The 25,058-nt window shown below is 45.3% G+C and overlaps 1 protein-coding gene across 1 annotated transcript; it reads right to left on the bottom strand.

Moving 5' to 3' along the window:
* Positions 1-25,058, bottom strand: LOC132400345 (phospholipase B1, membrane-associated-like). Its single transcript, XM_059981298.1, has 8 exons — positions 24,667-25,058; positions 24,106-24,200; positions 21,307-21,388; positions 20,224-20,328; positions 17,740-17,835; positions 15,474-15,548; positions 13,704-13,970; positions 1-32 (listed from the first exon to the last, which is right to left on the bottom strand). Exons 2-7 carry the CDS (start codon positions 24,174-24,176, stop codon positions 13,755-13,757), a joined length of 645 nt encoding a protein of 214 aa, XP_059837281.1. The 5' UTR covers positions 24,177-24,200; positions 24,667-25,058; the 3' UTR covers positions 1-32; positions 13,704-13,754.

Genomic DNA, 25,058 nt, shown 5'->3' with positions numbered 1-25,058 from the left:
CGGCCTTTGACAAGGTGCCACAAATGAGGGTGCTAAACAAGATAAGATCCCATGGTATTAGAAACATAGAAAACCTACAGCACAATACAGGCCCTTCGTTCTACAAAGCTGTGTCCAACATGTCCTTGCCTTAGAAATTACCTGGGGTTACCCATAGTCCTCTATTTTTCTAAGCTCCATGTACCTGTGTACCTGTGGAGACTCTTAAAAGATCGTATCCTATCCACCCCCACCACCGTCACTGGCAGCCCATTCCAGGCACTCACCACTCTCTGTGTAAAAAAACTTACCCTTGATATCTCCTCTGTACCTTCTTCCAGGCACCTTAAAACTATGGCCTCTTGTGCTGGCCAGTTCACTCCTGGGAAAAAGCCTCTGACTATCCACACGATCAATGCCTCTCATCATCTTATACACCTCTATCAGGTCCCCTCTCATCCTCCATTGCTCTAAGTAAAAAAGGCTGGGTTCACTCAATCTATTCTCATAAGGCATGTTCCCCAATCCAGGCAACATCCTTGTAAATCTCCTCTGCACCCTTTATATGGTTTCCACATCTTTCCTACAGTGAGGTAACCAGAACTGAGCACAGTACTCCAAGTGGGGTCTGACCAGTGTCCAATATAGCTGCAACATTACCTCTTGGCTCCTAAACTCAATCCCACGATTGATGAAGGCCAATGCACAGTATGCTTTCTTAATCACAGTGTTGACCAGTGCTGCAGCTTTGAGTGTCCTATGGACTTGGACCCCAAGATCCCTCTGATTCTCCACACTGCCAAGAGTCTTATCATTAATATTATATTCTATTACAGGAAAGATACTAGCACGGATAGAAGATTAACTGACTGGCAGGACACAAAGAGTGGGAATAAAGGGATCTTTTTCTGATTGGCTGCTTGGGACTAGTGATGTACCAGAGGGGTTGATGTTGGGACCACTTATTTTCACATAATAAGTCATCAATTTGGAAGACGGAATTGATGTTTTTTAGTCAGGTTGCAGATGATATGAAGATAGGTGAAGGGGCAGGTAATGTTGAGGAAGCAGCGTGTCTGCATGAGGATTAGGGGAATAGGTAAAGAAGCGGCAGGTGGAATATAGTGTTGGGAGCTGCATGGTCATGCACTTTGGTAGAAGGAGTGAAGGCACAGACTATTTTCTAAAAGGGGATAAAATTCAGAAATCAGTGACTTGGGAGTCCTCGTGCAGGATTCTCTAAAGGTTAACTAGCAATTTGAGTCAGTGTTAAGGAAGGCAAATGCATTGTAAGCATTCATTATGAGAGGACTAGAATACAAAAGCAAAGAAATAATGTTGAGGCTTATGAGGCATCAGTCAGATGATACCTGGAGTATTGTGAGCAGTTCTGTGACCCTTATCTGAGAAAGAATGTGCTGGCATTGGAGAGGGTCCAGAGGACGTTCACAAGAATGATTCCAAGAATGAAAGGGTTAACGTATAAGGAGCATTTGATGGCTCTGGGACTGTACACACTGGAGTTTAGAAGAATGAAGGGTGTTCTTGTTGAAATGTATTGTGAATATTGAAAGGCCTAGATAGAGTGGATGTGGAGAGGATTTTTCCTATAGTGGGAGAATCTGGGATCAGAGTCTGGGAACCTCAGAATAGAGATACGACTCTTTAAAACAAAGATGAGGAGGAATTTCTTTGGACAGACGTGATGAATCTGTGGAATTCACTGCTATTGACAGCTGTGAGTCCAAGTCACTGGGTACTTTTAAAGTGGAGGTTTTGTAGAATCTTGATTAGTGACGGTGTCAAAGACAGCAGGGAAGAAGGCAGGAGAATGGAGTTGAGAGGGATAGTAAATCAGCTATGATAGAATGATGGAGCAGACTCGATGGGCCAAATGGCCTAATTCTGCTCCCTATGTCTTAGGTTCTTGTGGTCGTATAAGTCAGAGGTTGCTAGCACATTAACCTCAATGCTTACTGTCTCTGTTTCACCTTCACCTTGCTTACAGTAGCTGTGCATTCACTTACTTCCCCTTCAGCCTCGATATCCAACAGCAGCTGGCAGCTTCCTTCCCCTCGAGCGTGTGGTTTCTTGATCAGGACTAACTCACCAGGAATCAAGGCGTGTCTTTGTTCTGCTGGATCACCTCAGGCAGCAGAAATCTGCCCCATCAGAGCCCAAATCTGTGGTTCACCAGTCACCTCAGACTCACAAAGCCAAAGGGGAAGTAAATCATCCTCAATCCCGCGTAAAACCTTTTGAGGCATATCTGGAGCACTCTGGGCCTAGTTACGCTTAGTGGTTCCTGGAAATGGTATGGCTAATGTCCATTGGTTAATGAAAAAATAGGACAAGGTTTGAGCAACTAAATGCTTTTTTGGCCATTGCAAGCATTGAATTGAATTGACTTTATTTCTTACACCCTTCACATACATGAGGAGGAAAATCTTTGCATTACCTCTCCGTCGAAATGTGCAATGTGCAATCATAGTAATCTATAATAATTTATAGTAAATAGAACAGTCAATGTAATATAGAGTACACCCAAATCAGCTTGAGTTCATCAGTCTGAATGCCTGGTGGAAGAAGCTGTTCCGGAGCCTGTTGGTCCTGGCTTTTATGCTGTGGTACCGCTTCCCAGATGGTAGCAGCTGGAACAGATTGTGGTCGGGATGACTTGGGTCCCCAATGATCCTACGGGCCCTTTTTACACACCTGTCTTTGTAAATGCCCTGAATCATGGGAAGTTCACAACTACAGATGCGCTGGGCTGTCCGCACCACTCTCTGCAGAGTCCTGCGATTGAGGGAAGTACAGTTCCTATACCAGGCAGTGATGCAGCCAGTCAGGATGCTCTCAATTGTGCCCCTGCAGAAAGTTCTTAGGATTTAGGACCCATACCAAACTTCCTCAAGGTCTGAGGTGAAAGAGGCGCTGTTGTGCCTTTTTCACCACACTGCTGGTGTGTACAGACCATGTGAGGTCCTCGGTGATGTGGAAGTGATAAGGAGGTAGTATTTGAACTTGGCAAAGTGTTGGCGAAGTTGGACCCAAGTAATTTTACTGTTGCTCACTAACTTTAATTAGGAGTCACATTTATATTCTAAGAAATAGTTTAAATTTCAAAGAATCTTTCACAGCCTCAGTAGGTGCAAAGCTGCTTAGAATCAATGGCAGAGGAGACACTGATGTAAGGTAGGATTTAAAGAGAAAAGGAAGTGCTGTACATGTCACAACCACAGAGTCTGCAGCCAGGTCTATGCACACCCGCAGGCGATATGTGTATCAAGGTCTGCAATTCTGCTTGCCAGTATGTACGTCCCGGATAACTACTGTCTCATTATGGTGTCATTTAATCCCCATCTGTTCATTCTAGGCTTGTCGAGACTTGACCTAAAGCACAGCAACGTTACATTCACTGCTCACCGTCATCCTGGTTGGGGAAAGAAAGATTACTGTTTCAGCGAATGCTGTCGTCAGAGCAATTTTTGGGTTTAGCACACTCACCTTCAGCAAATGACTTCTCAGTCAAAAATCTTCAAATTTGAATATAAATTATAGATTTAATTTAAACGAACAAAAAGCCATGAATCACAGACGAGACAATGCTGATTAAGATTGATTTAGATGTCCGTGGTGTGGGTGCAAATCAGGAGGTGTAAAGTTTGTGTGTGGTTTTAAAGAAAGCATTGTAAATATGGAATCGTCTTTTGATGGTTGGCACTTAAAATGTGGAGCCCCACGTTGGGCCAGCAGACCTTCTGACCTGAAGCGTCTCCATATCATGCCTGCAGTATCTCGTTTTGTTCAATAAAGAAGCTGCTTTCTACCTACTTTTCTCCGGCGACGTCACTCACGCCACATTGGCGTCAGGCATGGGATACCTTCGTGCATTACCCCGTGTGGCCGGTGACTTTGCAGTCTAAGTGGTATTTTTTAAATTAGCACTCACACTTGGATCTGTTTGGCTCGGTGGTTCACGGCAACATGAGGGTATCACGAACATGAACAGCTAAACTGGTCGATATAAAGGTAGTGTGTTTATGTAAAAGAAAAAAAAACTGTGTGTTAATTTGGTGAGACGGGTTGTTATTGAAGGTTCAGGACTCCAGTGAGGGCATGCAGACTCATTCTGGGGGCTGTATTTTACCTTGAGCATTTTTGCGAGTGAGTTTATGTACCTTAGTGTAACAGTTAGACTCAAGGGGATATCGCAGGCACCGTGAGTTCAGGTGCTCAAAAGTAGCAGATTGCGGAGTACATTCTCTGCGGTTTTAAGGATGCACTGTTTAACTGGTACCTGTCATTTATATCTTCAGTAGTGTGTGAGTTAGTATGGATATATTCCAGCGAGAGGTTTTACCCAGCTATATCTGTCAGAAGGCATACAGTGTATTGGTCTTCATGAATCGTGGACTTGAACTTAGGAGCCGAGAGGTAATTTTGCTGCCATATAGGACCGTGGTCAGACCCCACTTGGAGTACTGTGCTCAGTTCTGGTCACCTCGCTACAGGAAGGATGTGGAAACCATAGAAAGGATGAGGAGGAGATTTACAAGGATGTTGCCTGGATTGGGGAGCTTGCCTTATAAGAATAGGTTGAGTGAACTTGGCCTTTTTTCCTTGGAGCGACGGTGGATGAGAGGTGACCTGATAGAGGTGTGTAAGATGATGAGAGGCAATGATCATGTGGATAGTCAGAGGCTTTTTCCCAGGGCTGAAATGGTTGCCACAAGAGGACACAGGTTTAAGGTGCTGGGAAGTAGGTACAGAGGAAATGTCAGGGGTAAGTTTCTTACTCAGAGTGGTGAGTGCGTGGAATGGGCTGCTGGCAGCGGTGGTGGAGACGGATACAATAGAGACTTTTGGATAGGTACATGGAGCTTAGAAAAATAGAGGGCTATGGGTAAGCCTAGCAATCTCTAAAGTAGGAACATGTTTGGCACAACTTTGTGGGCCGAAGGGCCTGTATTGTGCTGTAGGTTTTCTATGTTAGAATGGCACCTATTGAGGTGAGGCAAAGTCGGGCTGAGAACACTGATGATGCGAGCCAGCCCTCAACGCTGACTACAACCATTGACAGGCCCTTCATCTCCGGGGAGAAACAGAGCACTTTGCAGAGTTGCCCTCACTTAAAGTCACATGTGGGAATATGGAATTCCGGCACAAGCTCACAAGACACACCCGAAAGATGCACGGCATTGGTAAAAGCAAAGCGCCTAAGGAATATGTGGGACGATATGGCCCAGGGGATATGGGATGGCACATGGGCAACTTCCGGGAATGCCAGCAATGAAAAAATATACCCCTTCTTGGAAGGGGAAGTGAGGCAGCGACTGGGGGAAGGTGAGAGTAACTGGGGAACGATAATGGTAGTAATTCAAAGATCTAATGAGACAGCCATGGATTGTGCAGAGTGTATGAGTGTGGTGAACTCCATATATCTGTCTGGACACTCCCCCTGCTGACTGCTCCTGTGGCCCCGCCCACAGACCCCGGTATAAAGGCGATTGAGGCCTGAGCCCAGCCCTCAGTCTCCAGGATGTAGTATGGTGGTCAACTACTACTTGTTCTTTCTTCAGTCAATAAAAGCCGATACCTCGCCTTCACGTCTCAGAGAGAGTCATTGATGGTGCATCAATGAGGAGGGCTCAATAATCCAGCAAGGAACGACACAGCCTTCCTGAAAATAATACGGGCCTGAGCCTAACCCACCGGGAAGTTTAGATTTAGGAAGAGTGGTGGGGGTCTGGACAGGTTTCGTGGGCCAGTGAGACAGACCAAAAACGAGCAAAATAAATCATGAAGTGGCCATAGTGGATGCCGCTGATGTGACATCACAGAGGATTTGTTTTGCGTGCCGGCATTTGGGGCAGGTAGCACGGAACAGCTGGAATAGACGTGGGAGGGTAAAGGAGTTGATATGCTACAGCTGTGGCCTATCGGGTCATGGTTGCAGGCGGCGTTCGAGAAAGAAGAAAGAAAAGCAAGTGGAAGTCACAGCAGACGCGTAGTCTCTCTCCCCGTCAGCAGCCATTCTCACCAATCTGACTGCCGACCAGATCATTGAGCTGCTGAAGACAGCTTCTAGGTCAGAAAAAGATGTGGCGATGGCCCCCACTGCCAGCGCCGATGACCCGCGGATGCTCACAACAGCATGGTTAGGGGACCAGTAATGTGATTATATTTGTTGACACAGGGGCATCGATATTGATTACTGTCATTTCCTTGCCAACAAACGGACAGACTATTTATATTACAGGTGTAGGAGGAAAAATGATGAAAGCAGAACGAAGCGAGTCGCAGATACTGAAAGTCAGTGGAGAGCAGCTTCCAGTGTATTTCTGGGTATGTCCAAATAATGACGGCACTGTCCTTGGAATAGACATCCTCAGAGAAGCAGAGGCCATTATAGATTCAGGAAAGGGAGAACTAAAATGGACAATGAACACATACAACCACCAGAGAACGCAACACAGCCAGCATAACTGCATTTTCAGGATAAAGTGAAGGAACTAAAGCACCAGGGGATGCTCGGAGAGACCGCATCAAGTACTAACTTGCCTATATGGCCAGTAAAGAGGCTTGATTGAATCTCGTTGTGACGAGCTCTACAATAACCCTGACTGGCCTGTCTCCAGAACATAAAGTCTTTTTTCTGTCCTGTCTATCGTTAATGGATTTTGGGGGGCTACCGATCAGTCCCAAGACCGATCTGCTTTCACCCTGGGTGGGCAGCAGTATGTGTGGGCCAGGCTCCCCCAGGGATTCCACAATAGCCAAGCTATTTTTCATAAGGTCATGGCACAATCTAACACCCTACCGTGCGACCATCTTACCATATGAGATGATCTACTAATTGCTTCAGAGGACGAAGCAGGTCATTTTAAGGGTGATGTCCAGTGCTTTAGGGATACTGCGAGGCGAGGGGTTTAAAATCAGTCCACTCAAGGCTCAGACAGGACAGAAATCCATGCAGTAGCTAGGCTACACGGGAGGAAGGACATGTCAGATGACAGACGCATGATAGTCAGCTTCTTGCCCTGCCCTGTAAGAGGGGTGAGGAAGGTAACGGGTCCATTCAATTACTGCCCTAATTTCATACCAGGGTTCACTACTGGCCCCGATACAGTCCTTGATTAAAGGAGAGTATTACAACACAGTAGTGGTGCAGGACCATGAGGACACAAGAAGGCCAGTGGCATATCATTCGAGGAAACAGACACCCATTGCGGAAGGACTTCCCCGCGGGGTAGCAGCTTCAGACTGCGTCACATGGGCAATGCGAGTGAGCGAACCGGTTTAACGATGGGACAACTCATGCTGTACACACTGGAGAGCTCCTGAATACGGGGAGGCTGACAGCAGACAGACAGCTTGGGAAGCAGTTCTCATCCCCAAAGACATGTCAGTAACGATGGTTAGGGACATGGGAATGAATCCCGCGACACACACCCCAACAGAGGGGGAGGCGCACGAGTGCCAAATGGAAAAAGAACAGGGAGAAAATGTCAGTGTGATGGAAACACCTCTGGAAGGGGGAGCAGGGGAAACTTTCATAAATGGGTTTTGGAGGTTCATAGATGGGAAGCTGCGGACTGGGTGGGTTGCGGTGAAGGAAGCAGGTGAAGAATTAGGTGAGGATTTGTAACCCCAACATGTACAGGCATTCACCACGGGCACCTAGTACAAGAATTGCTGGAAGCAGTGAGCCCACCAGCAGAGGCGGCAGTAGTTAAAGCTCACCAGAAAGGGGAGCAGAAAGGAAATGAGTGGGCAGACATCAGGGCAAAGGGCGCAGCAGAGGAACAAGAGGCAACTGAAATTGCAAGTGTGCAGGAAGAAACAAATGGCGTCAGTTTAATAAAATTATATGAAGAGGCGGAAGCAGCAGGGATGGAGAAGTGGTGGAGAAAGGGAGTAAGGGGGGGGGGGAGACTGGATGGGAGTTGGACCCCTGGGGAAGGAGGAGTTGTGTTGGTGCCACCATGTGTTAGGCAGATACCTCTGAAGTTATATCATGGGGTGATGCATCAGGGAAGGCAGGGCATGATCACAACCCTCCAGCAGGATTGCTGGTGGTCAGGGATGTTGAGAAATTCTGCCTGCCTTTGTACCATTTGCGCCCGGCATAACACCGATAAGGCCCGTAAGGCTACAGCTGGAAACCAGCCGCGGCCGAGGGGACCCTGGGAAAACATCCAGATGGACTTCTCGGGGCCGCTACCCAAAGTCAGGGGGGAAAGCGACCATCAAGTAATTACGGATGATGTCACCGGGCTTTCCCAACAAGGGACTGCACCGCTGCATGGATTCCAGTTCAGGAAGTCTTCCCGAGGTGGGGAACCTCAGTCCAGGTGGACTCAGATCGGGGAGCAATGTGCCGACCGTTAGGGATTCGACAACGGTCCCACGTGCCCAACCACCCTCAGAGTTGAGGAGTGGTAGAAAGGATGAACAGAACATTCAAGAATGCTTTGGCCAAAGCTATAGCTGAGATGGAAAGACATGGGATTGCGAGCAACCCAAACCGCACACTGGGCCTCAGCCCCTACGATTTATTGGTGGGTTGAGCAATGCAGCTCCCTTACGAGGTAAATACCAGTTGTGGTGAGCATGGGGCCTCCGGGCCAAGAATGACACAGTCCGTGAAAGACTTTTGCAACCAACTTGAAGTGTTGATGGACCGAGCAAAACAAACAGCAGCACATTGCTAATCAGAGAGAGCCAGAGGAAAAGGAGATAGTCCTCCCACTGCCAGGAGACCAAGTCATGATGAGGGTGCTTTCCTGAAGGGGCAGTGTTTGCTCCCAGATGGACAGGGCCACAGATGGTACTTTTAACAAGTGACACTCAGGTCTGCGTGCAGTCTCGGCGAGGCAGCCAGAGGAAACTCTGAAACTGTACATCTCTCCTTGTTGCTCCCCTAGACAGAGCAGGGGATCAAGTGCACCAAATAACCACGTAATTACAGAGAACCCAAGAGATAAGCACCAGCCGGCCACATCAGACCCGACCACAGCTGATGGAAATACACCCACAGGAAACGCGAAGGCAGAAGACACCGAGAGCGTGAGAGAAACCCGTGAATAGCGTGCTGAAGTATGATGGTGACGGTACCCTTTAATGAAGGCTGGTTGCTGAAGGTAGATGATTAGTTGAACAGCAGAGAATGGAAAAGATATCGGTGAAAATAGATTCTAGGTAGCAATTAGAGTGAGTTTATGATTCACAGCTTTTAGGAACCTATCGTTCTTTTAAATTCAATCTTCAATTTACAATCAGATTTGAGGGTTAGTGGTTGAGAAGACATTTGCTAAATGTAAACGTGCTAAACCCACAAATCATTCTAACAGTCCCTCCTCTTGGCCGTCCTGGACAAAGATCAAATCGTACCAGGGAAGGCCAACTTTAAGGAGGATCTACTCAAACAGGACAGCAAAACTTCACTGCCTCGGAATTTCTCACCCACCACCCCCCAATTATTGTATGCGCATCTACATCTACCCTATCATCCCTAATTGCTACCTAGAAAATGCTAAGCAGAGAAATTGTTCCAAAAATGTAATCAAAACTCTTAAGAAATGCAGCTTTGTTCATATGCCTGTTTGGCTTTTCTCCTGCTGTCCGATTGCAGCTTCATCACTTTCTTCGTCTTCACCCCTTTATTCTCTGGCGGCGAGAACTTGCTCTTTCCAGGGGAACCAGGCTCACAGGCCCTCTCATCGAGGTACAGGAAGGGCTTGGAGTCGTCTCTCTGTGAATGACTGCAAGGACCTCTCCCCAGTAGCACCCCTTCTGAACTGTCCAGTCGATCCCTGGCCTGACTGCTGAAGGTGCCCAGCTCATTTACGTGTACTCCCCGTTCCAGCTGGGAGAGGCTACCTTCAGGTGCCATGTGTAATCTTCCTCTGGCTGCCATTGCATCAAAGTTGTGGAACCGGCTGTCTCTGCTTTAACTCAAATCCCTCCTCATCTATTTTCACTGATATCTTTTCCATTCTATGCTGTTCAACTAATCATCTACCCGTGTAGCCTAGCTACTGCATGGATTTCTGTCCTGTCTGAGCCTTGAGTGGACTGATTTTAAACCCCTCGCCTCGCAGTATCCCTAAAGCACTGGACATCACCCTTAAAATGACCTGCTTCGTCCTCTGAAGCAATTAGTAGATCATCTCATATGGTAAGATGGTCGCACGGTAGGGTGTTAGATTGTGCCATGACCTTATGAAAAATAGCTTGGCTATTGTGGAATCCCTGGGGGAGCCTGGCCCACACATACTGCTGCCCACCCAGGGTGAAAGCAGATCGGTCTTGGGACTGATCGGTAGCCCCCCAAAATCCATTAACGATAGACAGGACAGAAAAAAGACTTTATGTTCTGGAGACAGGCCAGTCAGGGTTATTGTAGGGCTCGTCACAACGAGATTCAATCAAGCCTCTTTACTGGCCATATAGGCAAGTTAGTACTTGATGCGGTCTCTCCGAGCATCCCCTGGTGCTTTAGTTCCTTCACTTTACCCTGAAAATGCAGTTATGCTGGCTGTGTTGCGTTCTCTGGTGGTTGTATGTGTTCGTTGTCCATTTTAGTTCTCCCTTTCCTGAATCTATAACGGCCTCTGCTTCTCTAAGGATGTCTATTCCAAGGACAGTGCCGTCATTATTTGGACATACCCAGAAATACACTGGAAGCTGCTCTCCACTGACTTTCAGTATCTGCGACTCGCTTCGTTCTGCTTTCATCATTTTTCCTCCTGCACCTGTAATATAAATAGTCTGTCCGTTTGTTGGCAAGGAAATGACAGTTATCAATATCGATGCCCCTGTGTCAACAAATATAATCACATTACTGGTCCCCTAACCATGCTGTTGTGAGCATCCGCGGGTCACCGGCGCTGGCAGTGGGGGCCATCGCCACATCTTTTTCTGACCTAGAAGCTGTCTTCAGCAGCTCAATGATCTGGTCGGCAGTCAGATTGGTGAGAATGACTGCTGACGGGGAGAGAGACTACGCGTCTGCTGTGACTTCCACTTGCTTTTCTTTCTTCTTTCTCGAACGCCGCCTGCAACCATGACCCGATAGGCCACAGCTGTAGCATATCAACTCCTTTACCCTCCCACGTCTATTCCAGCTGTTCCGTGCTACCTGCCCCAAATGCCGGCACGCAAAACAAATCCTCTGTGATGTCACATCAGCGGCATCCACTATGGCCACTTCATGATTTATTTTGCTCGTTTTTGGTCTGTCTCACTGGCCCACGAAATCCGTCCAGACCCTCACCACTCTTCCTAAATCTAAACTTCCCGGTGGGTTAGGCTCAGGCCCGTATTATTTTCAGGAAGGCTGTGTCGTTCCTTGCTGGATTATTGAGCCCTCCTCATTGATGCACCATCAACGACTCTCTCTGAGACGTGAAGGCGAGGTATCGGCTTTTATTGACTGAAGAAAGAACAAGTAGTAGTTGACCACCATACTACATCCTGGAGACTGAGGGCTGGGCTCAGGCCTCAATCACCTTTATACCGGGGTCTGTGGGCGGGGCCACAGGAGCAGTCAGCAGGGGGGGTGTCCAGACAGGTATATGGAGTTCACCACACTCATACACTCTGCACAATCCATGGCTGTCTCATTAGATCTTTGAATTACTACCATTATCGTTCCCCAGTTACTCTCACCTTCCCCCAGTCGCTGCCTCACTTCCCCTTCCAAGAAGGGGTATATTTTTTCATTGCTGGCATTCCCGGAAGTTGCCCATGTACCATCCCATATCCCCTGGGCCATACCGTCCCACATATTCCTTAGGCGCTTTGCTTTTACCAATGCCGTACATCTTTCGGGTGTGTCTTGTGAGCTTGCGCCGGAATTCCATATTCCCACATGTGACTTTAAGTGAGGGCAACTCTGCAAAGTGCTCTGTTTCTCCCCGGAGATGAAGGGCCTGTCAATGGTTGTAATCAGCGTTGAGGGCTGGCTCGCATCATCAGTGTTCTCAGCCCGACTTTGCCTCACCTCAATAGGTGCCATTCTAACATAGAAAACCTACAGCACAATACAGGCCCTTCGGCCCACAAAGTTGTGCCAAACATGTTCCTACTTTAGAGATTGCTAGGCTTACCCATAGCCCTCTATTTTTCTAAGCTCCATGTACCTATCCAAAAGTCTCTATTCACTCTTTACCAGGCCTACTGAGTTCCACCAGCATTTTGTGTGTGTTGTCTGAATCTCCAGTATCGGTGGATTTTCCTGTCTTTGGGCATTTCCTTAGCAGTTTAGTTTTTTCAGGACCTGAAAAAAAGATGAGAAGTTGGAGCAAAAAGCTGTGGGGAGAGGGAGGGGAGGAAGAAGTACAAGGTGATAGCTGAATCTGGGAGAGGGGGAGGGGTGAAGTAAAGGGCTGAGAAGCTGATAGGTGAAAGAGATAAAGGGCTGGAGAAAGGGAATCTGAAAGGAGAGGGTAGAAGACAATGGAAAAAAGGGAAAGGTGAGGAGCATCAGAGGGAGGTGTAGGGCAGGTAAGGAGATGAGATGAGACAGGGAAATGGAAATGGGAGGAGGTGAGCAGTTACTGGAAATTGATGTTCATACCATCAGGTTGGAGGCTCCCCACACAGAATATAAGGTGTTGCTCCTCCTACCCGAGTGTGGCCTCATCGCAGCAGTTGAGGAGATGGCGGAAGTTACGAAGAAGTAACTCTAACCTCATCTTGTTTTCCCAGTCCTGATGACTGTTCTTGGACCGAAGTGTTGCCTGGCCTGCTAGGGAAGTGCCCAGGCTATTTTCCCAATATGGCCAGTTGAGATGGAAAAAGACAATTGCTCAGGTGGTCTAATGTGCTGATATTGGCTTCGCTATGAACATGTACACAAGGGTTTTAATGGTAACAGTAATCCGAAATGGAGAGAAATTGGAGTCCTCAAGTTTTTGTTGTACTAATGGGCACTTCTTTTCAAGATATCATGTGCGTACAATGCTCCTTCAGTCAACATCTTCTGGATAGATCACAAAACCATGTATTTCACTTCTTTTATGTCTCTTACATTTGTTTATCATCTTGAATATGACACTGAAACTGTTGGAGCCCCGATTTGCAGTTTGGAGATTGTTTGGGTGTTCCAGCGCTCTGTAATCGCCAAGAGGATTCCGGGAGGCAGAACCAACGTGCGCAAAGCTCCTGGCGAGAAGGCTGCGGGACGGAGCACGAGCCGCTATACGACTCCATTTTGCCAATTGCAGCTTCCGTTGTTCACTAATTAGAGCAAGAGAGATTGAAACATCGAGAGAAATGTGGAAGGGGAGCGTCAGCTGCCTGCCTTTTGATCACTGGGAGATCACTCTCCTACTGGAGAGAGAAGACTGCCTTTTGTTTGTCAGAGGGATTGCTCTGCCTCCGGAGAGGGAAAGGCCTGTTGCTGTGTCCGGAGAACATTACCCATGTTTTCTGTGTTTTGTTTGTGGACTTGGACTATAGACTATTTCAGTCTTATAGATTATTATATTCTGTTTTTCTCACCCAATCTCTCTCAATTTTGTGTGTGTGTGTGGAGAGGGATTTGGGGATCAACGTGCCCGTTCTGTTTTTGTTCATTTTTTTGTGCGGGGAGGAGGGATTTGGGGGGGGGGGTTGATGATCACGCTGCTGTTCTTTTCTTTCTTGATTTTGTGGCTATCTGGAGAAGAAGAATTTCAGAGTTGCATACTTTGATAATTAATGAAAATTTGAACCTGTAAAGAGCCAATGAAATAGAATCACAGAAACTCTCAATAATCCACGTCTTATAGTTTAATTCCATTCAGCTCCATTGGTTCCTCATTGCGGCTTTTGCATTTCGGGGATCTCAGCCTTGCCATGATCAGGACAAGTACTGCCCCTGCGATCACCCCTGCCAAGGCTATGAGTACAGGCACCCAAATTTTCTGGTCCGCCCCACTTCCAGGCGTGACCTCTGGTTCCACAGCGCTGTTTCTTCGTGTGAACAAGTAAGGTGAGCCCTGGAAGGAAAAAAAACCTGTTTGTGGTAATCACATAACATCATTTTTATCTCTGCAGTGGATTTGATTTCAGGCATCTGCAATTTGCATTATCCACTTCCTGCTGTAGGCAATAGCCAGAGCACCTGGTTTTGTTGTGATATTAACTCATTAAGCATCTCAAGGATGTGTGCTTAGCCCACTACTCTACTCTCTCTCAATGCCCATGACTGTGTGGCTCAAATGCCATCTATAAATTTGCCGATGACACAAATATTGCAGGCAGAACTTTAGATGGTGACAAGAGGGCATACAGGAGCTCATATATCAGTTAGGTAAGTGGTGTCATGGCAACAACCTTGCGCCCAACGTCAGCAAGACCTAGGTATTGACTGTACTGCCGAGGGAACACACACACCAGTCCTCTTAGAGGGATCGGAAGTGGGAAGAGTGAGCAATTTCAAGTTCCTGGGTGTCAATATCTCTGAGGATCTTTACAGTTACAAAGAAGGCAAGACAGTGGTAATATTTCATTAGGAGTTTGAGAAGATTTGGTATGGCTCTACAAATTTGTACAGTTGTACTGTGGAGAGCATTCTAACCAGCACATTGCCATCTGGTATGGAGGAGCTCCTGCATGTGATTGAAAGACGCAGCAGAATATTGTGAACTTAGTCAGCTCCATCATGGGCACCAGCCTTCATAAGATCACAAGACAAAGGAGCAGACGTAGGCCATTCAGCCCATCGAGTCTTCTCCACCACTCCACCATGAGCGGAACCATTCTCCCATCCAGTTCGAATTTCCGGCTTTTACAAGATCACAAAAGGAAACACGTGGACAGCATGGGGATCGAATCCACGACCTTGGCGTTATTAGCATTACACTCTGACCAACTGAGCTAACCGTCCTCGCAAACCGTCTGTCCTCATAGTATCCAAGAAGGCAGCATCCATCATTAAGTACACCATCACTCTAGACATGCCCTCTTCTCATTGCTCCCATCAGGAGGGAGGTATATCAGTCTGAAGTCACACACCCAATGTTTCAGGAACAGATTAGCCTCTGCCATCAGATTTCTGAATGGACATTGAACCTATGAACACTACCTCACTACTTTAACTTAAATATTTTATATATATATATTTACCGTAATTCACCAAGTTGCTTTGAAGTTGAACTTCACTGCAAAGTAGCTGGGAAGGGTCATAGGCAGCATTGTTGATGGTATTGCTGCAGCAAAATCAACAAGTTTCACTACTCTATGTCAATGATATTAAACCTGATTCTGACATTAAAGCGAAGATATTTATTTATATACCTTAACTGTGGCCTGCTTGCATAGGGAGCAGACTTGCCCTTTATAAATGTGATTTTCTTAGTAATTGCTGTAGCATCACAACTCTATTGTATAGAGTTCAAATATTTGGTAATAACTGATTAACATGATTCTTAAACAGCACAACAAAGAGTACCTTGCCAATAAAATTTAATAGACCATCATCCAAAGACACGTTTACTTACAGAGCTTGGACACTTCAGCTTGCTTCTGTCGTAGGTGAAGTTGTTGTAATTTTGCTTGTGTCCAACTGGCTCCAGCTTCAGGAGGGGAAAGGGAATAAAGCCCAAATATTAAATATAGTTACCTGTATGATAACTGTCTCCATGGGTCTCACTGAGAATCACTTAAAAGGGAAGGGGAAGCAGGAAGCAGAGAGGTATAATGATTGAATATCTATACGGGCTCCAAAGCCCACCGGACTTGTTCATTTGCCAAAGGCTGTCACGGTTTGGGATGAGAGATAGAGAGGGAACTATCCACAAATCTGTGGAGTAAGGTAACTTGACTTTATGGCCTCATTTGGGAAGCTTTTGAATATTCTGATGGTGGGTTGGGAGAATGGATACACCATATTGCACATCCTCCCCCCTCACGGTCCCCCCTACTCCCACCCACATTTTGGGCTCCAAGAATCTGAAATGAGAGTTCAACATGAAATAAAAATAGATAACACTGGAAATAATGAGCAGGTCAGGATACATTTGTGGAAAGGGAGAGAAAGAGAGACCTTCCATTAATTTGCATTGATCGTGTGGATAGTCGGAGGCTTTTTCCCAGGGCTGAAATGGTTGCCACAAGAGGACACAGGTTTAAGGTGCTGGGGAGTAGGTACAGAGGAGATGTCAGGGGTAAGTTTTTTTACTTAGAGTGGTGAGTGCGTGGAATGGGCTGCCGGCAACGGTGGTGGAGGCGGTTACGATAGGGTCTTTTAAGAGACTTTTGGATAGGTACATGAAGCTTAGAAAAATACAGGGCTATGGGTAAGCCTAGTAATTTCTAAGATCGGGACATGTTCGGCACAACTTTGTGGGCTGAAGGGCCTGTATTGTGCTGTAGGTTTTCCATGTTTTCTATGTTTCTATCATGTTGGAAGTTAACTTGGCCTCTCTCTCCACAGGTGCTTTCTGACCAGCATTCTTCCATGCATTTCAGAGTCCATGAGCTTTAATTTTAGATTATCTAAAACTGTGGTATTTTGCTTCCTACAAATTCAACAGAAAGCAATGTGCGGTGCGAGGACAGGTAAGATTTATTGATGAGCAGGTGCCTTTTCTTGGCTAGAGTTCTGGTGGAGTATTGTGACCAGGCTAGAGTGACAACTACATAGATAACTTTAATTCTCCAGACATGGTTATGACCCAATTTTACCTCCATCCTAGTTATCTGCTTTTGTTCTAAACATCTACTTGACAAAAATCTGCTCGATGAAAGTTTATTGCTTGTACTTTTGCTTCATTGGTACAGTATATGATCACCCCTATTTATGGCCTAGGGAACTATTGGAAAATACTTGTACCAGGAATTTAGTCTTGAAAGCTCCAGGTCTCAGTAATCATGCGCAAGGGAGCTTCAAGGAAATGCTTAAAAGGAGGAAAGAGATGAGGAGAGGAGGAGAGAATTGGGGAGGATATTCCAGAACATTGGGCCAAAGTGAGACTGGTTAAAGTCAGGGATGTTGAAGGGGCCAGAGTGAAAGGACCATAGGAGGTTACAGAGGGGCAAGGCCAAGGACTGGTTGATAATTCTGAAAGTGAGATATTGGTTAACTGGAAGACTGTTTAGATCGGAGACAAAATGTGCAATGGTTGGTGGAGCTGGTGCAGATTAGCACAAAGGCAACTGAGCTTGGTTTGGACAGACACAGATTTACTCTGTAAGTTTGGATGGTGACTTTGAAATATTAAATCTGATCATCCAGTCCAAAATCAAATTCCCAATTGCTGGAGTTGTGGAGTTAATGAGACACAGTGCTATGAATCTCTCCAGTGCAGGAAGAACATGGAGAGGTGCAGGAAGCTGCTTGGATAAGGAGAAGTGGAACACACTTAGATTGTTTCTCTGGACCCTTGGAAAATATGTGTGCCAAGAAATTTAGTCCCAAGACCGAGGGGCAATCTTGTAGAAGTTTATCAAATGGTGAGATGTATGGATAACCAGTCGTTATCCCGTGGTGGAAATATCAAACACTGGAAGGCATGGTTTAAGGTGAGAGGGGGAAAGTTTAAAGGAGATGTCTGAGGCAATTTTTTTTTAAACACAGACTGATAGGCACATGTGGAAGCAGATATGAAAGAGGAGTATAAGAGGCATTTAGACAGGTGCAGGAATATGTAGGAAATAGAGGGATACAGATAATGTGCAGCAATCATGATTGACACAGACAGTGGACAGAAGGGCCCGTTGCTGTGTGTTTCATGTTCTAATTTCTAATTGAGGATGAAGCAATACCATGTTGTTCCATAAGCCGATGGCCATCTCAGCTTGTCCTCGTTCACTTAAATGGAAGCAATCTACTGAAAAGAAGCTCAGGTCTGGCAGGCCCAACTGGAAAGGAAGGAACAGATGAATAAATTATATTGTTAAAGAAAATAACATTATAATACAGATGTCATCTCATAGGTTTAGACATAACTGATGGATATTTGAGATACAGGACCATAAGATATCTGAGCAAAACGAGGCTACTTGGCCCATCGAGTCTATGCCACCATTTCAACATAGCTGATGAATTGCCCCTCAGCCCCAATCTCCTGCCTTCTTCCCGTATGCCTTCATGGTCTGACTAATCACAAATCTATTGACGTCTGCCTTAAATATACCAGAAGTGGTTTTAATCCCCTTTGGCAGATATGGAACCGGCCCACAACAGGTACATGAACAAGAGAAATGAAACACTGTCTGCTTTGGAGGAAGTTAGAAGAGACTGGATAAACTCAGAGCGATGGAGGTCGAGGAGTGACCTGATAGAAGTATATAAGATCATGAGAGACATAGATAGGGCAGATTGCCAAAGTCTTTTTTCTCCCCATGATAACAATGGTATCGAAAACAAGAGTCAAAGTGAGAGGAAGGAGTTTTTGAGAAGCTCTGAGAGGTAAGATTTTTTTCTATCCTGGGAGCGGTTGATGTCTGGAACTGGTGCCAGAGGAGGTGATAGAAACAGGTACAATGATGATCTTTTAGAGTCATTTAGATGGAAACTTAATGGACAAGGTATTGGATGAAATCAACTTAGTGCAGGCAAGAGAGATTAGTGCAGATGGGGAAAAACTTAGCACGGACATGATAGGCCAACTTTATGATTCTAAAATATCGGGGTAAGAAATATGTAATTGTAATACAGAGCCTGTAATTGGAGTGGCTCATTGTACTTTCCATTTTCTGTCTAATTTTTGTTCTTAAAAAGGAGTACAGGTAGCTTCTAAAAAATAAACCCTCTCAGTATGCATCTCCACTTTCTGCTCAAGTGGGACTGGCCGATGATAGATAGGGGGCTTTGAGAATGGATGGGCCTCAGTCTCTGCCCTGCACTTCCTCAAGAAAAGCAATACCAAGGACAGGACTGTATGTATCCAAACCCCAGCTAAGTTCCAGAACTATTGGCTCCTGCTGAAGTTGCAACAGCAGTCTTACGGACAGGGCCATAGGCATTCAGTATGACTTCAGTTTGATGTGTTTCTATAAAACATCTGATAATTGGACATTCTGCAGATTCTGCAGATGGATGGAAAACAAGCTGTTCTCTCCCCTGTCCAGTCTGGTACAAAGAAGCATCATATTAAGCAACAGACCCCTCTTTACAAATGCCCATGATCTCAAATTCATTGTCTTCCTGCCCAACATGTTGCAGTTTGTTCCAGTGAAGTCCCTTACACCAGGAGCCTGGCTTCGAGTGCTTTGTCTCAGTGGATGAAGGGAATGTCTCAGCACCAATCGCTGGGAACGTTCACACAATGGATCTGACAATGACGCGGTGTCTATTAGAAGTGTCATATGGATGTATGCAAGCCCTTTAGATTTTCTGTAATTTCCCAATATTAGTGTGAATGTTGGGTGGAAGTTGTGTTCTGTTTTATTGTCAGAGACATCACCCTCTCAGAAATGAAACTGTTTTTTGTCCATTGAATTGGAATTGATGCACACAGTTGGACATATACTAAAAGAAAAGATGTTTTGTATCCCTATAGCACTTTCAACAGCTCAGGTCACCTCAAAAACTCTTAAAAACAAATAAAGCACACAGCGCAGTCAGAGTAAGAAAGGTCTGTACACGAGGTGCTGCCTCAAAAAGGTATCCAGCCAACCTGGGTCCTCTTTTCACTACTACAATCAGGCTGAAGGTACAGAAACCTGAAGTCCCACTCCACCATGTTCAGGACCAGCTCCTTTCCTCCGACAATCAGGTTCTTGAACCGAGCAGTACAACTCTGATCCTGTCTCTAGAGCACTCCAGACTGCGGTCCACAGAAAGTCGCCAATGATCACCAGTGCCATGATCTTCCATCAATCCTGTTATGGTTACTAGTCTATAGAACTGATGAGTATACCCTGCAGAAAATGAATCTCAGGGTTGTACGTGGTGACGTATCTGTACTTTGATAATAAAATTTACTTTAACTATAGACTACTTGCACTACCACAGACATGTCTAGATGTTTCCTTTTGCACTGCTATCTTGTTTTTCACACTTGTCTTCATTATCTTCTCTAATTTATGTATAATTTATGTTCTGTGTGTTGTCTGAACCTGTGATGTTGTTGCAAAGCAAGTTTTTCATTGTACCTGTACCTCACCGTACTTGTGCAAGTGGCAATAAAGTCAATTTCACTTGACTTGGAAGTTGAACTATTGTAAGTTCTTCACCCCCTAAATTAATACTGTCACAATGAATTTATATCCCCCCAGCCCAGATTCCATAACAAGATGACTTACGATGTTCAATGGAGTGATAGTATTTGTGAAATAAGGTTGCAGCACAACCGTGAAGTCTTCAGTTGTGTCGTATTTTCCACTGTCAATCAATGCAGTCAGTTTGGTCTGAATAAAATAAAATAATAGCATAATAATTAGCAAAGACGGGTCATTGGCAAAATCTTCAATGCTGGTTCTCTCTCCGCAGGTTCTGCCTGGTGAACCGCATGCTTCCAACATTTACTGTTCTTAGCACAGAGCACTCTGCTTCTGGCACCTATTGGGAATTGCACCTATTGTCACACGTAAGCCTGTGAGACTCTTAGCAACCAGTTGTACTCACCACCATTGACTGATGATGGTTGGTTAAAGCAAGAGCAAATACTGAGCAAAACAAAACAAGACCCTGCTGGAAGAACTCAGTGTGCTGAGCAACATCTGTAGAGGGAAAGGGATGGCCTTACATCAGAGCTGAAAGTGCAGAGGAAAGATAGCAAATATACGGGAAAGGGGTGGGGGGGCTGGCAGCTGGTGGGGAACTAAAGGGGGCAGGGGTGGGGTGATAACTGAGCCATCTGGGAGAGAAGGGGGTAAAGTGTGGACAGGTCAGTAGATAATAGGTGATAAGATTATAAAAGAGACACAAAAAGAACACAGATGGAGCCAGGAGGGAGAGGGGAAGAGGAAAGACAGAGACAAGATGGGTAGGCAATAGGTGGGATCAGATAGGATGGTGTTGGGGGGTGGGGGGAGGTAATAGAAAAGGTATTTATTCCTTGGATCTATCTTTAGCAAGCTCCACACTTTAAGTAGCAGAAGAACTTGCTTCATGCAATTTTGTTTCATCACAGCCGGTATTTGGAAGCAGCTGTCTGGACCCATAGCATTGGGATGTTAAACTCCACAAACTATTCAAATGGGAAAGGAAGTTGGTGATTAAAACTAACATCAAAAAGTAATGAGCAACTATCCAGGCTCCAAGGGGAAGAAGTGTGAGAAATATGTATCAATAGCTACCTGGCAAATTTATTTTTTACTGGAAACATTGATTAAGGAGAGAGGTACTTACTTTACAAGTTTAAACCTTACAGTTCAAGTTTGTACCTGATACTCCCTGTTAACTATCAACATTTCACTCAGTTCAGGAGAATTGTCTCTCAGCTTCAGAAAGCAGGGACAGATGTTCCTACATAAAATAACACAAACATTTCATGAGTGGCAAACAAGAAATATATAATTCAGTAATACATCCCATTTTTCAATTGATTGAGACATTAAAGATCCATAATTTCCAACTCAGTGGAATGATGCTCAATGTATGAACTCTGAAGGTGAGTTAATTAATGAGCCAAATGGTAAATGCTCAGAATACAATGAGTAACCTTGGCAACTGGTCAACAATGCTACAGAAAGCGATAAATGAGGTTTCTTTGCAAGGAAAAGGCCTTGTACAAAATCAACTGATTTCTTTTCAATTCACATTTTGCATCCTTGACACCCTGTTTGTCTTTGTCTTATCCCCCTTTTATCTTATTTATTCCCTTTCCTTCATCTTCCTTGCACAGTTACAATATACGCTGCTTTCTGTTTTGGTCAACCTCTCCCTCCTTCCTGGCTCATTCCTCTCATCCATCAACTTGTCTTTATTCCTTGTGTTCACCTGTTTTCTCACTCTGTCTCTCTCCCTCCCTCTCTCCCCTCCCTCCCTCTCTCTATCTCTCTTATTTTAGGTCCTTTCCATTTCTCACTTCCCTGTTCCTTCTCATTCCAATTTCTTTCTCTTGTTTTTGCCCCTCTCTGCCTTCCTGCCGTTTCACGTTTGTGCAGGGCAGCACAAATCATCAGCAATTGAAGACAGGAATGCAGGAACAATTCAACAGCTGGGGAACATCAGATGCCACCTCACCGGTAGAGCATTTTCGTGTTTTTACTTCTTATCTCCAGAACCTGCCGTATTTTTAGCTTTAAGATGAAAAGCCGTTTACAGCACTGCTGACAAACATTCACCCTCTACGCGGCTCAGTTGGTAGTCTTCTTGCCTCTGCCAGAATGTCAGAGGTTTGCATTTGGTTTCAGTGACCGAGGCACTACCAATATCTCAGCTGGCACTCGCTCGTGGCACTGAGGGAGTGCTGCACTGTCGGCAATGCCATCTTTGCGATGCAATATTAACCTGAGGTCCCACCTACATTCACATGGTTCTCTTTCTAAGAAGAGCAGCAGAGTTCTTCCTGGTGACCTCAACAATATCTATTCTTTAATAAATTAATAAGACCCATAATTATCACTAAATTACCATAGACCATAAAACAGTACAGAAAAGGAGTTGGCCCTTTGTGCCACAATGTTGTGCCAAACCAGCTTACAAAGCAAATCAAGAACACCTAAACTCTAGTCCCTCTTACCTACACAATGTCCGTCCTTCTATCTTCCTGACATTCAAGTGCCTATCTAAATGACCCTTAAAGCCTCCAATATATTTTCCTCTACCACCATACCAGGCAGCACATTCCAGGCATCTGCCACCCTGAGCAAAAAACTTACCCCTCATTTCCCCCTCTCATCTCAATATCACATTGATGTTTGTGGGAACTGGATAAATACAGATTGACTGCCCCCACCCCACAAGAGCTACCTTGTAAGAACTCTTATTGGCTGCAAAATTGTTTGCAATGTGAAAGATACTAAAAGCAAATCTTATGATCCTCTTTATTTCATTCTGTTTGGGTAAACATATAAAGCCTTAACAGCATGCTAAAAACCAAATGGTCTTTGGAAAGAACAGATATCCATACATAAGAACATAAGAAATAGGAGCAGGAGTAGGCCATTTGGCCCATCGAGCCTGCCCCGCCATTCAATAAGATCATGGCTGATCCGTCCGTAAACTCAGCTCCATCTACCTGCCTTTTCCCCATAACCCTTATTTTCCTTACTATGTAAAAATCTATCTAACTGTTTCTTAAATATATTTAGTGAAGAAGCCTCAACTGCTTCCCTGGGCAAAGAATTCCACAGATTCACCACTCTCTGGGAAAAACAGTTTTTCCTCATCTCCGTCCTACATCTTTTCTCCTGAATCTTGAGGCAATGTCTCTAGATTGAGTTCATGTTTAAAAATGGGTGATATTAGGTCATACAGTATGTATGGTCAAATGCCCTTCAGCCTATCAACACTGTGCTAACTGCTAAGCATCCATTTACACTAATCCCATTTTAACTCTGCACATTCCACTCAGCTCTTCCAATGAGGGGTATAGATAGGGCAAATGCAAGCAGGCTTTTTCCACTGAGGCTGGGTGGGTTTACAACTAGAAGTCAAGGGTTACGGGTGAAGGGTGAAAAGTTTAAGGCGAATATGAAGGGAAACTTCTTCCCTCAGGGTGTTGTGAGAGTGCGGAATGAGCTGCCAGCACAGACAGTGCATGTGAGCTCGATTTCAACACTTAAGAGAAGTTTGGATAGGTACATGGATGGGAGGGATATGGAGGCCTATGGTCCTGGTGCAGATCAATGGGAGAAGGCAGTTTAAATGGTTTCAGTGTGGATTAAATGGACCAAAGGGCCTGTTTCCGTGCTGACTTCATAATCCTCCCATGTTCCACCACTCACCCAAACATTGGGGCCAATTCAAAGCAGCCAATGAATCTATCCGTCTGCATACCATTGGAATGTGGGGGTAAAATGGATTACCTGGAGGAAACCCATGCGGTCATAGGGAGGAAATGCAAACTCCACACAGGTCAGGACTCAGCCTGTGTCCCAGGAGCTGTGGGGCAGGTGCAGCCCCCCCCCCAACCCCGCTTGCACACTTTCTGTCTATTACGCAGGCGGCCACATAATTTTGCCCTCAGCCAGTTGACGAACATCCTATGTTACCTTACAATGGGTACGGCCACTTACTTCTGAAGCAATGCACACCCGATTGTGTTCTTGTTAATCCTTCGAATATCGTTCATCTCAAGTATTTGCATAACATTTACAAAAGCTCTTGGCACCTATGAAAAAGAGGAGACAGATCTCAGAAGGGAATTAGACGCTGGGGCTTCGATTGGTTGTTGCCACCACAATTAAGTCAGGCTGCTGGTGTTGGAGGGGCTGACCTGCCCTTTCGGGCTGGACTGATTCAGATGTACGTACAACACTGGTACTCCTCACTCCAACGGCGGAGAGCGGGCAGGATCGTGCTGGTCGTCAGCTTTAGAATGGGGGTGGCCGTTCACGGAATCATAGAGAGACAGTAATAGACCCTTCAACCCACCGTCTGTACTAGCCATCACCCACTTACCCTACACTAAGCACTGGGTACTTATTACTGTGAGTAATTAACCCACAAGCTCACATGTCTTCGGGAAGTTGAATTGAATTGAATTGTTAATGTAAGTCAGTTTTTTTCTACAATTTCTAAAGCACTTAAAATTGATTTACAACTGAACAAGTTAACTGTGCTCTTTGGAATAATACCTCAAAATATCCGCAGTATTTCTTTGTCTGACCAACATGTTTGTTACATTGATAGCTGGGAGGGCCATTCTGTTGGAGTGGAGGGATACGTCGGCTCCCACTCTGTCACAATGGTTCTCTCAAGTGATGCTGTGTCCTAGTTTGGAGAAAATTAGAAGTCGAACCTTCGAACCTGTGTTTGATTTTGAGAAGAGATGGGGTTCATTTGCTCATTACTACCATTTGAGTTAATTGATAGATTTCCTCCACGATCTAATTGTAAATTTTGTTTTTTTTTGCTGGAGGTTTGATGTTTATCTTTAGAAGCTTTTTGTGTGACGCACGGCTCCGGGGTTGAACACCTAATAGGTTCTTTCTTTTTCTCACTTTTTTCCTGCTTTAGTAGGGTCTTT

The sequence above is a fragment of the Hypanus sabinus genome, chromosome 10 (genome assembly GCF_030144855.1).
Source record: "Hypanus sabinus isolate sHypSab1 chromosome 10, sHypSab1.hap1, whole genome shotgun sequence".
Lineage (NCBI taxonomy): Eukaryota > Metazoa > Chordata > Chondrichthyes > Myliobatiformes > Dasyatidae > Hypanus > Hypanus sabinus.
Note: the sequence above shows the minus strand (reverse complement) of the source record. Positions and strands in the feature narration are given on the sequence as shown.

Bases quoted from the DNA above. Each gene is read 5' to 3' on its own strand.
- LOC132400345 (XM_059981298.1), bottom strand. From the start codon at position 24,176: ATGCAAATACTTGAGATGAACGATATTCGAAGGATTAACAAGAACACA. The intron at 20,329-21,306 runs GTACAAACTTGA...TATTTTATTCAG, and splicing joins TAGTTAACAGGGAGTATCAG to ACCAAACTGACTGCATTGAT. The intron at 13,971-15,473 runs GTAAGTAAACGT...TTTTCCTTCCAG, and splicing joins AGCTGAAGTGTCCAAGCTCT to GGCTCACCTTACTTGTTCAC.